This window comes from Thermobia domestica, chromosome 6 (genome assembly GCF_964235325.1).
Source record: "Thermobia domestica chromosome 6, izTheDome1.hap1.1, whole genome shotgun sequence".
Lineage (NCBI taxonomy): Eukaryota > Metazoa > Arthropoda > Insecta > Zygentoma > Lepismatidae > Thermobia > Thermobia domestica.
In genome coordinates this window covers 7,274,622-7,288,388 of record NC_137459.1, presented here as the reverse complement: position 1 = coordinate 7,288,388, position 13,767 = coordinate 7,274,622, and the positions used below count along the sequence as shown (strand labels likewise).

The window sequence follows — 13,767 nt, the reverse complement described above, 5'->3', positions numbered from 1 at the left end:
TCTAAATTCACGGACCGGGCCTGGACAAGGCTAAAAATTCAGGCCCGAGCAGACCTTTAGCCTTAGGTTATTCGAGTACAAATCACGATGGCAGACATACGTGTGCTGAGAACGTTCTCGCCAATGGAAGTGTGTGCTTTTATTCCGTGGATACGTGGGACTAGTGTGTCCGTTATCCATGAACGCCTACAGACCGTGTATACTAAAGATTATGTCTCGTCCAATGGTTGGTTCTGGTGTTGCATGTTCAGGAAGGAAAGCAGAGTGTGGAGGATAAACGTCGAAGTGGGCGTTCCTTCAAATTCACGAATGTCAGTGTTAGCGGACAGGCGCATAACGATGTCAAACGTGACATCCACATTGCGTGTTGTTCGTGCTTAGGCCCATCGCATGCTCCATTATATATTGGGCTACCGAAAAGTGTCCGCGACATGGGGTCCAAGAAACCTGACTACGAATCACAAGACTGGAAGAACGGGAATCATTATCGTCACTTGATGCGGTACGCGCGAGAGTGAAATGAGTTTCTGTTCAGAATACCACTTTACCCGAGAAACCAAGGCCGCCTCAATGACGTGGAAGCACCCCAGGTCAGTGAGAGTAAAGTCCAAAATGTCATATTCTGCAGGAAAAGTTATGGCCAACGTGTTCTGGAACACGAGAGGTGTGATTCTTCTTGATTTCCTCCATGAAAGGACCATCAATGTCACACGCTGCTGCGACACTCTCACCAAATTCAAGTCTATATTCGACGAAAGAGACGAGGGCTCTTGAGTGAAGGTGTTCCGGTCTTGGACGACAACACAAAACCACACACACCAAGATCAGATTAATCGCTTCGGATGGGAGAGACTGGATGACCCTGCCTACAGCCCCGATCTTGTTCCATCGGACTTTCATCTGTTCCCCACATTGAAAGCTGCACTCTCGGATGTCACTTCCAAGAGAATGTTGAGATGAGCAGGCTGTGTGACAACTCCTTGCATCGCAGGGCACCGAGTTTTAGCAGAGTGGTTTCATCGAACTCATTGCACACTACGACAAATTGTTCAATGTCAGTGGCGACTACGTCGAAAAATTATTCAAAGTGTATAGTTCATGATGCCATGATATATTTTTGTTTGGCAATAAAGTTTCTGTGTGAAAAAATGTCGAAACTTATTTTCCGGTTGCCCCTCGTATAACGTCCATCTTTTTCTTCGTTTAGAAGAAATGTTTCCAGCTCACTTAACATATTACCTTTCGACAACTAACGAACATTCGGTATGGAAAAGTAAAGTTTTGTGTTCAGTACTTAGGTCGTCACACAAAGCCTGGAAGAAACGTGTGCTCAGAGAACTTGACTTCACAAAATTAACAACTTTAATAATCAATGATCATGCTTGCTTCAGGTTCTCTCTTAAAGTTTTTGCATTTAAGGCTTGCCTATGAATTAAGCAGCTCGAACCATAATTGTAGAATTTCTTTATTTTGCCAGCTTTAATCCAGGCCGCGAATGCTACATTGGTGGAACTCCATCACTGTATGTTCCTACAACTATGTCCTAAGACAAATTATTAAAAAAAAATAGTGGCAGAAAAAAAAACATAAGAACCTTTGAATAAGGTCTCCAAACTTTTTGAAAACAATATTACTTCCATTAACGTCTTTTCATTTACGAACCCAGAGCTCATTATTAAATGGCAACACTGAGATGTGTCTGTGGAATCATCACACTGCAGGACGAAAATTGAGATTTTCTACCTTTCCAACTACCTGAAATTTTAAATCGAAGGCCATGCTATTAATTCTACGTTCGACATTGTTGTTCAAAAGCGATATGTCGATTTCTTTTATGTCTTTCTTACACAAGTACAATTTTGGTTGCCTTAAGTATGCAAGGTTTGATAAAACTCACCAATAGCATGAGTTTTTTTCTTCTTTTATCTTTGGCTATTAGAAGGGATTGTTCATATGATTTTTCCACCACTTTCTCATTTTGCTCGTGAAAGGTTCCAGAAGAATCTAACTTAATACTTTTCAGAGAGTTTCTTTTCCTTTAAAAATGTGTTTAGATTTGTCTTTTATGGCTGGATATACGTCGGAAAAATGTCGCTCAAATCGGACGGGGCTGAGAGCATCATTACTAAGGGCAACATGGCACACAAAACATTCGGTAGTTGAGTATAATATCTTTCAACGAACGTAAAACCGTATCTGATATGATCTTCACTATTCTATCTTCTCTTTGAACTGGAAGCAGCTATTTTACTTCAGACAAACTGAAAGAAATGAGAAATTACCAATCAATACAATATTAACATCATCACATAACAAACTTCTCAGATCAAAAAACCAGCTTGAAAAAAGTAATGCAACGAACAACAGCTTGTGAGCAGTTCCAATGCATAACACGTAGATACTCTTCGTTATTCAGAAGCACAACAGTGACACAGTTGAAATAAGAAAGAAAAATCCCGTTATCAATCGATCAAACTAATCAGTTTGAAACGGACTAATACAGGATTTTCGTATATTTCCAACAGTGCCGAAAATAAATACTAAATACTGCTCTGTTCTCTTACGACACTACTATAAACTTTTCATTCTTAAACTGTTTGTTAACAATCACATTATATTTTTTTAACTGCCAAAAGGGATGCCGGTGTGTTTGAAAGTATTAAAAAAAATATTAAAAGCGACATTTAAACAATTCATAACTGATTTACAAGGATACAAAAATGTACACTAAGCTACTGTGTTTTTTTTTATTATTATTTAACTTGCAAATACAATATAAATAGTCTAGAAAAGTGTCGTTAAATTAAATATTGTGAAAACTCAAATTAGAGTTGCCAACCGTCCGGTATTTAACCGGACAGTTCGGTTTTGACCTCTTTGCCCCGTGTCCGATACGACCTCAAAACCGGACGTTAAATGTCCGGTATTTTTTTCTCTTACTATTCTCTGTTCTATTCAAATTATTTTGGAGTGACGAAAGGAATTGTTTTTTTTATGAACATGACACCCCAGCGAAGCTGGTAAGATTTATTTTTCAAGTATATTTTGTGCATGCCATAATTATATTGCCAATTATATTTGCTTTTCTATTTTAAACACGATGCATTATTGATGGTAGACTATAAAAATTACATGTGCCAACTCAAGCAAAACTGGAACAAGCAAATTTAATAAATGCTTCTAAAGTAACAATTCAATTTGTACCCCGAATCGCTTAATTTTATGTGAAGCAACCACTTTCAGATTGTTAACATTTTTGACGAAGGATGATGTCACAATCCTAAGGGTATACGTACTCCAGGAGGATGTCAGGTATTTCCAAAAGTTAGCAACCCTAAAAACCAATAAAGACCAAATTTGTTAATAATAATAATAATAATAATAATAATAATAATAATAATAATAATAATAATAATAATAATAATAATGCAGTACAATGTTATGTAGAACTCTTGCTGAAAACAAATCGCAGAAAGTGTCAGCCTGAAACAATGTATGACCAACGAGCAAGGACGGTGGAAAAGGGTTGTGAAGATTTATGAAACAAGGTTGGGAACCATTTAGAGGTCTTCACGGGTTCGGGCCTACTAAGCATATATCACTTCAGGTCCGGGCCGTAAATTAAATATACAACCATATTTCTCGGCCTTTTCGGGCCTAACTTTGTAAATATACTGTACAACGATATATATTGCTCCGTTCTTTGTGGAGAACTTTTAAAGGACAACTGCAAAATTAAACCTCTAATTGCTGTAAATAAAAATATATTTTTTTTTTCGTTTTTTGTAATTCGGTCTTATTTCGGGCTCATTTGATAATCACACCAGCTCTGACCATATTCGGACAAAAATGTTAAAACACATTTTCAGACTCGGGTAGGGCCTTACATTGTTAATTCACGGCTAAAAATTTAGACCCGTGCAGAACACTAGTGTGCATATCGCGGCTTCACCTGGTGTGGAATAATTTTGCTGTAATATTAACATCACGTAGATACATTATCAAAAGAGTGCCAATTATGCGAAGAGTGGCCAAACTGATGGATGTAACAACTTTTATTACATCGCTTTATTTTTTTCTTTTACAAAAAATATATCAAAAAATAGATCAAGTGATCATTAGGAGGAAACTAAAGGCGATCCAATATAACAATGCGATCTGATATTCACGCATCGGTTGCTTTTCCCTTCATACACATCTCGTCAATGCGTGGGAGTTTATTTCGTTGCTATTTGTAGCAGCTGTGGAGTTTTTTCACGATGACACAATTCATGAAATTCCAGGAAGTGAAATTCCGTACGTCATTGTAGAGGTATATTTCACTACTCAAGAATTGATCATTACAGCACAAAGGCGATTGAAGTGAGGATTTCAGGAAGCCAAAACCCTAGCAATCTGCAGAGAAAGTCATTCCATTGCGTAAAACTGACTACGTGATGTCCTGCGACTCATCTCTGTGTGATCGGTTCGTAATATATATATATATAAACTGAACGAACGAGATACTACCGTTACACCGGCCATACATTGACGTATTTTTCAGTCGTAGCCATAAAATTTCATGCGCTAGTCTTGTTAGCAGCTGTCAATACGTTAGTGTATGGAAACTGGCGTACGTTTACGTACCAAATTTTTATACGCTGGAAAAGTCTGGCTGCTTTTAACTTCGAGTGTAAATACGGCACGTAAAAACGGCTCAGATGAAAGAGTTTTCGAGCAGCAGGTGGTCTCTTGCCCTTTCCACGGTCTTCTCCCTGGTCTGGTCTTATTGTTTTCAGAAGAGAAAACCTGTTCTTGTGTTGTCCTCGCGAATTGTTGCTGAGGTTTGCTGGTAGACTCGCCAGAAATCATCATTCCAATCTAGTTTCAGTCTTTCCATACAAGATACGATTTCGACTAAACTAATATTTCTTATTGCACAAAACGAAACATTATTTCCTAATTAAAATTCATAATTAATTTTGAGTGCACAGAAAAAAAAAGATATTTAAATCCAATACTTCCTAATCTGAATTCGCAAATTATGAGAGCTCCTCCGTGGCTATTGCAACGTACCCCGTCCCATATAATATGGAATAGCAGTGACGTTGGGTGGAAGTGAGCCGGAACAATTAAAACTGCCCTACAAAACTCACTACACTGAAATTACAATTGAATTTAAATTGTTTTAGAATAATGATTATATGATTTAATAAAATATAGCAAGCTACGAATCTAATTAACTCAATACCTATCGGGTTCATAGGTCAAATGAATATATTAATTGTAATTTTATTGCAAAGAAAAAGCTGTATATGATCGAAAATATTTATATGACAACTTGAATAGATAGATATATATATATTACAAACGCTATTCATACAACAGAATTTAATCTATATGTATTATCAAAGCATATAATTGAGTCACTTACCAATGAGTAAAACTGCTTGTCCCTTTTACAACACATATATGGGTGTTTCAGTATTCCTCTCTAAATATTATATTTTTACACTTCTTCATAGAATCAAATGTTCTTACGAGAAATAGAGAGAAAATTCTTTTCTATATGTCGTGGAATTTCTATTTAACGAACAAATAAGTAAGGCAAACTGGCCAACCATTAATCGCATCACTCGAAAAGAACCAATTTCTTCAATACGGAATGTAACTTCACCCACAAAATGTCTCATGACGAAACCTTATAGGAGGAACATAACACAATAATATTTTAACGCAGAATATAAATCAGACTCAAAAGTAAGGTTTCTTTTCACGGTGTTAATCCACTTTACGTTAATGTCCCTTCGAACCATAGCTATGCGTATTCTATTTAACAAGGCAAAGCTTCAAAATTCGATGTGTTCCACCTGATATTTTAAGTAGCTATATTAACCCGAATCCGAATCTGCTACCAACAGACATCGTAGTTCCATTTTCTGGCACTACGGCGCTGCGAAACTGAAATAATATCATAAGTCTCGAGTTCTTTTTTTTTTAATCTTTCTCTCTTATTCTCTCTTCCAAATATCGTTACACAATCCCATTGTGGGGATAAAAAAAATATTCTAATATATTTTTTTACATAACCATATATATATATATATATATATATATATATATATATATAATAACCTTTTTTTAACTTTATGAAAGATAAATTACCATAGTCAACTGTCGATATTAGTATTCAAACTACCTATTTGACCATTTAACTACCTCAAAACAAAAAAAATAAGTGCACTAAAAAAATACTCTACAGTAATCCACTCACCTTTCTACTAAGGTTAATTATTCTAATTAGTCATAAGTCACAGTAATTCACTTTCATAATTACACAAGATCAAGTTAATAAAGAAACACCCTAACAAAAACATTCAATATAGAATTCACTCTACATATATATATTAAATGGTTACATATAATATGCCTTATAGCATTGGATCATAAGTATATTTTTATGAAATTCCAGACATGTAGGAAAAAGAAAAATAATGATAATATGATTACTATGATTCCATATTCCATTCATTCATGACCTGAGCGTCGTCCATCCAGCAGAATCGATACTCGAAGATACATTCAATCCAAATACATACAACATAGAACGATGATTACAATCGGTTATACAAGAACAAACTGACAATGCCGATCGGACTTATCTGAAAAGAGAACTATATGAATATCCATACAACACAACCACATTCATTCACAAATATAATGATTAAAAATGAGATCTATGAATATGTATGATTTGATGAATGAATCTCTAAAATTTCCTAATAAAATTTACAAATGATAATGTAACTACATTTCTTGAAATTTTACAAAACATACTTATGTTGCTATACAGTCATCACTAATCAACATTACGGGGTTCTCGAAATCGTTTGGTTAATGATACATGAGACTTCCTAATATCATGCTCATTATTAACTGCTTGTATTTGAATGGTATTAGGATTTAAAATCTTGACCACAGAATAAGGCCCCGACCACCGATTACAAAGGCTTTTTGTTATTTTATCACTTAATGAGGACTGGACCTGTGCTTTTATTAATACCTTGTCCCCAATTTGGTAAGATGTCGGTACCCTCTTCTTATATTTTCGCTTCCTCTTTTCCCATGCATGTTCCATGTTTTTGAGAGCACTAACCCATATATTAGGATCTCTCTGTCTAATATCAGTAGATTCTATCCTCCACTTGATATCCAATGGGTCGCATACATCGTATGTATACACTAATTCCATGGGACACTTTTGATGTTCGGAATGAACTGATGTATTAAGCGAAAATTCTATCTCATGAATCCCACGATCCCATTTATTTTGTTTATCCGAAAAGTAAATTTTTAAACAATCTTTGATCACTCTGATGTATCTCTCACTGGGATTACTACCACTATGATAGGGTGCAATCCTTATGTCTCGGATCCCGTTAGCATACATAAAATCTTTAAAGCGAGACGACGTAAAGATACTGTGATTATCATGGGTCAGAGAGTGAATAAATCCATGTCGACACATTAGTTTGTATAACTTATTAATTATTGTTTGACTGGATAGATTCCGAAAAGGTTCCAAAAATACCCTTTTCGTAAATGAATCAACCACTATCAAGCAAAAGCGACCAGACTGCGTATCTACCAAAGGACCTATGACGTCACATGCCCAATTTCCGTTCGGAAATTTCTCAAAACTAGAGACCAATTGTCCCATAACTTTCATATTATTACTTTTACTCAATTGGCATAAAGGACACGATGTTATGTACTCTATTATTTGCGGTATCATGCCCTCCCAAGTATAGCGCATACAGATCTTCGCGACACATTTAGAAAATCCCAAATGCGCCCCCGGCAATATCGATTCGTGATAGAATGCAATTATGTTATTGGTCAAACTTTTGGGGAGACAGATTTTGTAAGGATTTTTAATTGCTCGTGTTTTCTTACATAATATTCCTTTCACAATCTTATAATCAGGTACATTCTCCTTATTCTTAATTCTATCAAAAATAGCTTTCAATTCTGGGTCCCTTTTTTGGTGTTCTTCTATCGATAACTGCGCATAAGGCATATTCCATAAATTTACCATCAACATATTGATTACTTGTTCATCCAGGGATGGATCCTCCTGGAAATCCTCAAAATCTTCAGTATTATGTATGCGGGAAATAAAATCCGCTGGTACATTTAATGAGGATGGAACAGATTTCACAGTAAAATTAAATTCAAATAATTTATACAATAGGCTACCGTATTTTTTCACCCTTTTCAAATTTTTCAATGCGTACGCTAATCCCATATTATCTACACGCAATTCAAAAGGTGCGTGAAGAAAGGTTCGAAAACGCTGCATGGTTTCTAATGCGGCCATAAGTTCTAAAATAAAAATGGGCTTGTTTACATCGTATTTACGCAATTTACGGGAGAAAAATGACACTGGAATTAGTTTCCCTGTAGCTTTATCATATTGTGAAATCGCTCCCCCCAAAGAATGGGTCGAAGCATCCGATGACACAATAAAGCACGAATTTAGATCAGGAAGCTTAAGTACAACATAGCTTTCAAATAATTCTTTCAATTTCTTTAAGGCTTGCTTTTGCTCATCACCCCACTCAAACAACACCTTAGGAGATCTTAACCTAGAGATTGGTTCAAGAACTTCTTGAAACCCTGGAATGTATCTACTATAATATTGAGCGAAAGAACATAATGCTATTACACCACGCCTATTCTTTGGAGCTGGCAATTTCCGTATAAATTCAACTCTTGATGGATCCATGTACATATTACCACCTTCTATAATTTGTCCTAAATACGAAATTCTCTTTTGGAAAAATTTACATTTATCAATGGACAAGGTTAATCCATTTTCTTCCAATTTACGTATTACCATATCCAAGGTATGTTTATGAGATTCTAAATCTGGGCTACTTATGATTAAATCATCTGCATACCATGTTACACCCTGATCTTTCATAGAATAAAAGATATCTGTGATAAGTTTACTTAATAGAAATGACCCATTAGCAATGCCAAATGGAACATAACGATATTCAAATAAACCACGATGTGTGAGAAAGGCTGTAAATTTACTTGAATCCTCACTAAGTCTAATTGTGTGGTACGCTTTCATTACATCTATCCTGCTAAAGATCACACCATCAGATAATTCAGCAAACACATCCTCTATTCTAGGAGTATATTGAGAATTCAACACTAAACGTTTATTTAGATCAGTATAATTAATTACAAGTCTCCTGGATCCATCTCTATTACCTACCATAAAACACGGAAAAGAAAACTCACTAGTACTAGGGCGTATTATATTTTGTTCTAAAAGAGAATCTAGAATCTTATCCATTTCTCTTTGAGCCTTTCGCGACATTGGATAAGCCTTATGTCGAATAGGTGAATAATCTTTAAGCTCGATCCGATGTTCATAATTAGGAACTTCACCTACACGATTAGAAAAAACAGTAGGATATTTAGTACACAAACATTGTACATACCCTTCTAATGTTGGATCCATTTCAAGAAGAGCTGGATCAACATCTATGGAAAACTTCTGACTCTCATTGGTCATCCTGGAGATGCCTGGATAGAAATCGTTCAGATGAGGAGACATGGCAACCCTGGGTGGAATACTCTGCTCTTGTCCCAATCCATGGATTCTCTGAACAGGAACACCTGGGAAACTCCGTACTTCTGTATCACTAGCCGACGGACTTGGGATGGCAACACTGGACACCCTTGGCTGACTCTTCCTCTGCCCCATCATCCATTGTTGAGATGTCTGGACAACTCCTTGACCCCTGGCTGGAACATCTGGTTGGTCCTTCCTTTGATAAGTTCCATGGGTAGACATAGGTCGATCAAGGCTGGCAACCCTGGAGACGCTTGAGTGGTTTATCCCTTGGATCCTCTTCCGACGTTGAGAAGATTTAACAACTCGTTGAGACTTGGACCGGACTACATCCTCAGAAGAGATGGCAACACTGGCACCTCCATATGGGTTGACATCACTGATGATCCCACTAGACTCGGCACCTTTGGATGGAACTCGCCCATTGGATCCTATTGGATATAGGAAATCTTGTTCCGCACAACTAATGTGAGGTGAAGATGAATTCACAATAAAAGTTTTCCCAGCATCCATATCATCTGGACCACACTCATCTCCTGTCAGAATCGCAGAATCCGCACGAAGAAACATTTGTGAAATTAAATCACCTCTCCCCCTGTAACATAAATCTTGATTAACAGAGTCAAAACTATTTTCTTGCTGATCACCACTAGTGGAAGGAAAAGGATGTCGTATAGAAGAAGATTTATCGTATATTAATTGCACTTCTCCACCTTCGATACCTAAATGTAATAGATTGTTATTAATGTCTATTGATGCTTTTAAATATTTAAGTTCAGGTATGCCAATAATAAATGTTGGTCTTAATCGTGGTGCCAAAAAGAATTTTAATCTATACACACGACTAAGAAATTTCAACGGTATACGGACAGCACCCTCCAATTCAACCTTATTATTGTCCACACTAACTCCACTAAATTTATCAGGCAGTATTTGAATCGGATGTTTAAGTTTATTATTCCATGTTAAAAACTGCTCTTTATTGAGGAGCGAAACAGAAGAACAAGAATCAAGACTCCCAAGAAATGTTCCACCGAGTATATATGCATGCACAAATGCAGCAATCATTTTCGATTTATCTATTTTGGATGGCATATCAACACTATTATTCACTTCCTTAGGTTTCAAATACGTTCCCGACACCACCTGTGGGGATCGACCCTGAGACTTTTGATCACACACATTCGAGGTCATATCGTAACCACCTTGAGTGATCTGGTTAACCATCTGTCTATTATTATTATCCTTGGGGACAATCCTAACATTATCTTTTATCACAGTTGACTTCCTGCTCCCCTGATTCGTGTTCGTTTTAATACTTCTATTATTAATCACTCGTTGACGTCGAACCCAACACCTCGAAACAAGATGCGGACCCCCACATTCAAAACACTGTGGTCTTGGATTACCAAGTGTATTCTTCAATTTAAGTTCACTTTTATTTTGTTCTACTAATGCTGAGTACGTTGAAATATTTTTAAGATGCGACATATGCTGCTTGACAGCATCTATTACGGCACCAAGACTATTTGGAGGAGTATATCGGAAAAGCTCATAAGATAGTTGGGGGTTCAATCCACTCAATATAATATCTTTCACTACACTTTCATGTAAAGCACCTCTCACAATGGTATAACTATCGCACACCTTTTCGATATATGCCATGGCAGTCTCATGTAGTTGTTGCAAACAATAAACATAAGTATCCATTATATATTTTCGACCAACACCCGTAACTAACTTAGTAAACAATGCATTACTAATTTGCACCCAATCATTCGTTACAGATATTTGTGAAATTAGTTCAGAATGTAAGGGATTTGCAGTTTTACCCAATGCGGCCATAACAAGAGATTCAGTTGGAAATATATTACGTTTAGCTATTCTATATACAGACAGCAAAAATTCAAAAAAGAGGCGATCATCCAACCCATCACACATTGGTATTTGCATACATAAATTTGAGAAATTCTCACCAGCCGCACGAAGAGTAAGTTTATCCATGTTTACTATAAAAGGTGAAAACCCTCTTAATAAGCGACTTTCGTCTCCATCCCTATTATAAATGCATTGCATTGGATTTGTTCCCTCATTATTCAAATCCCATTTTGGCATCGAAACTTCGGGCTTTTGGTTACCCCCTGTGTTATACCAATTACTCATGTCAACACAATATGTTGGGGACGATGTTTGTTTATATTGTACAAAACCCGTGTTAACATATGAATCCGTTTGAACCTGCTGGTTGACATGACTAGGCGTCATATCATTTACGTCACTGTCCGACGTAACTAACAAATTATAATCACTTGAAGGAGACAACGAAAGATCACCCCTATCAAAAAATGGATTTGTACTATCATGTCGAATAACATAACCATGATCCCCATTGGGCATATTATTTAATACTAGCTGACCGGGATAACTAATACTAGAGCCCTCAAAATCCATTGTAAGAGGGATTTACCTCCACTATTTATTCTTTCTCGTCTTTAATTTCTTTCCTTCTTTTATGTGAATGAAAAAAAAAAATTAACTTATTATGAAGATAGTAGCTTGATAATATCAAAACTAACATACACAGTAAATAGCATTTATCTATCTTTTCAGCGCTGACCTATTTTTTTTTCCTGGTGCTGCATGGACACGTAATTAATATAAACAAGAAACAGGTTTTTAAACACCTGCTCACAACAGAGCAAAAACATGCAATAACAGCACCCACTTCTTATCGGCAGACAGAAACGAGTAACCTTGACTTGTTACGTATCTGGAATGTAAGCTATCTACCCTAGCTGAGTTCAACACACCACGAAAGACAAAACATCGACACGCCAATTCATACAACGATGTCCAATGACTCATAGAAATAACTTAACTTTATTCTTGTAGCTTCTTTTCCTGCTTTTTTTTTTTACTGCCGAATAGCGTAAGCAAACTAGCAGACAAATTGCATAAATTCTTAACAATCGAGCTAAACAAAAATACTGACGACCGTACTTAACTAAATATATATATACATAACATGTACACTCGTCTACAACAATCAATGACCTGATTATATGGTATTCTGTCGGCTTAACAGACAGACAGAAACTCACGAACATGAATATAGCTACTTAAAACTGTGCAACGTACCCCGTCCCATATAATATGGAATAGCAGTGACGTTGGGTGGAAGTGAGCCGGAACAATTAAAACTGCCCTACAAAACTCACTACACTGAAATTACAATTGAATTTAAATTGTTTTAGAATAATGATTATATGATTTAATAAAATATAGCAAGCTACGAATCTAATTAACTCAATACCTATCGGGTTCATAGGTCAAATGAATATATTAATTGTAATTTTATTGCAAAGAAAAAGCTGTATATGATCGAAAATATTTATATGACAACTTGAATAGATAGATATATATATTACAAACGCTATTCATACAACAGAATTTAATCTATATGTATTATCAAAGCATATAATTGAGTCACTTACCAATGAGTAAAACTGCTTGTCCCTTTTACAACACATATATGGGTGTTTCAGTATTCCTCTCTAAATATTATATTTTTACACTTCTTCATAGAATCAAATGTTCTTACGAGAAATAGAGAGAAAATTCTTTTCTATATGTCGTGGAATTTCTATTTAACGAACAAATAAGTAAGGCAAACTGGCCAACCATTAATCGCATCACTCGAAAAGAACCAATTTCTTCAATACGGAATGTAACTTCACCCACAAAATGTCTCATGACGAAACCTTATAGGAGGAACATAACACAATAATATTTTAACGCAGAATATAAATCACACTCAAAAGTAAGGTTTCTTTTCACGGTGTTAATCCACTTTACGTTAATGTCCCTTCGAACCATAGCTATGCGTATTCTATTTAACAAGGCAAAGCTTCAAAATTCGATGTGTTCCACCTGATATTTTAAGTAGCTATATTAACCCGAATCCGAATCTGCTACCAACAGACATCGTAGTTCCATTTTCTGGCACTACGGCGCTGCGAAACTGAAATAATATCATAAGTCTCGAGTTCTTTTTTTTTTTAATCTTTCTCTCTTATTCTCTCTTCCAAATATCGTTACACTATATAGTCAGCATACGCGTCCTCGGTGCGGGGCGC

General features: G+C 36.0%; 1 protein-coding gene across 1 annotated transcript; it reads right to left on the bottom strand.

Annotated features, from left to right (window-relative positions):
- Nucleotides 1–6,161: 6,161 nt before the first annotated feature.
- Nucleotides 6,162–11,949, bottom strand: LOC145687630 (uncharacterized). Its single transcript, XM_081761094.1, has 2 exons — nucleotides 9,498–11,949; nucleotides 6,162–6,641 (listed from the first exon to the last, which is right to left on the bottom strand). Exons 1-2 carry the CDS (start codon nucleotides 11,894–11,896, stop codon nucleotides 6,638–6,640), a joined length of 2,403 nt encoding a protein of 800 aa, XP_081617220.1. The 5' UTR covers nucleotides 11,897–11,949; the 3' UTR covers nucleotides 6,162–6,637.
- Nucleotides 11,950–13,767: the final 1,818 nt, after the last annotated feature.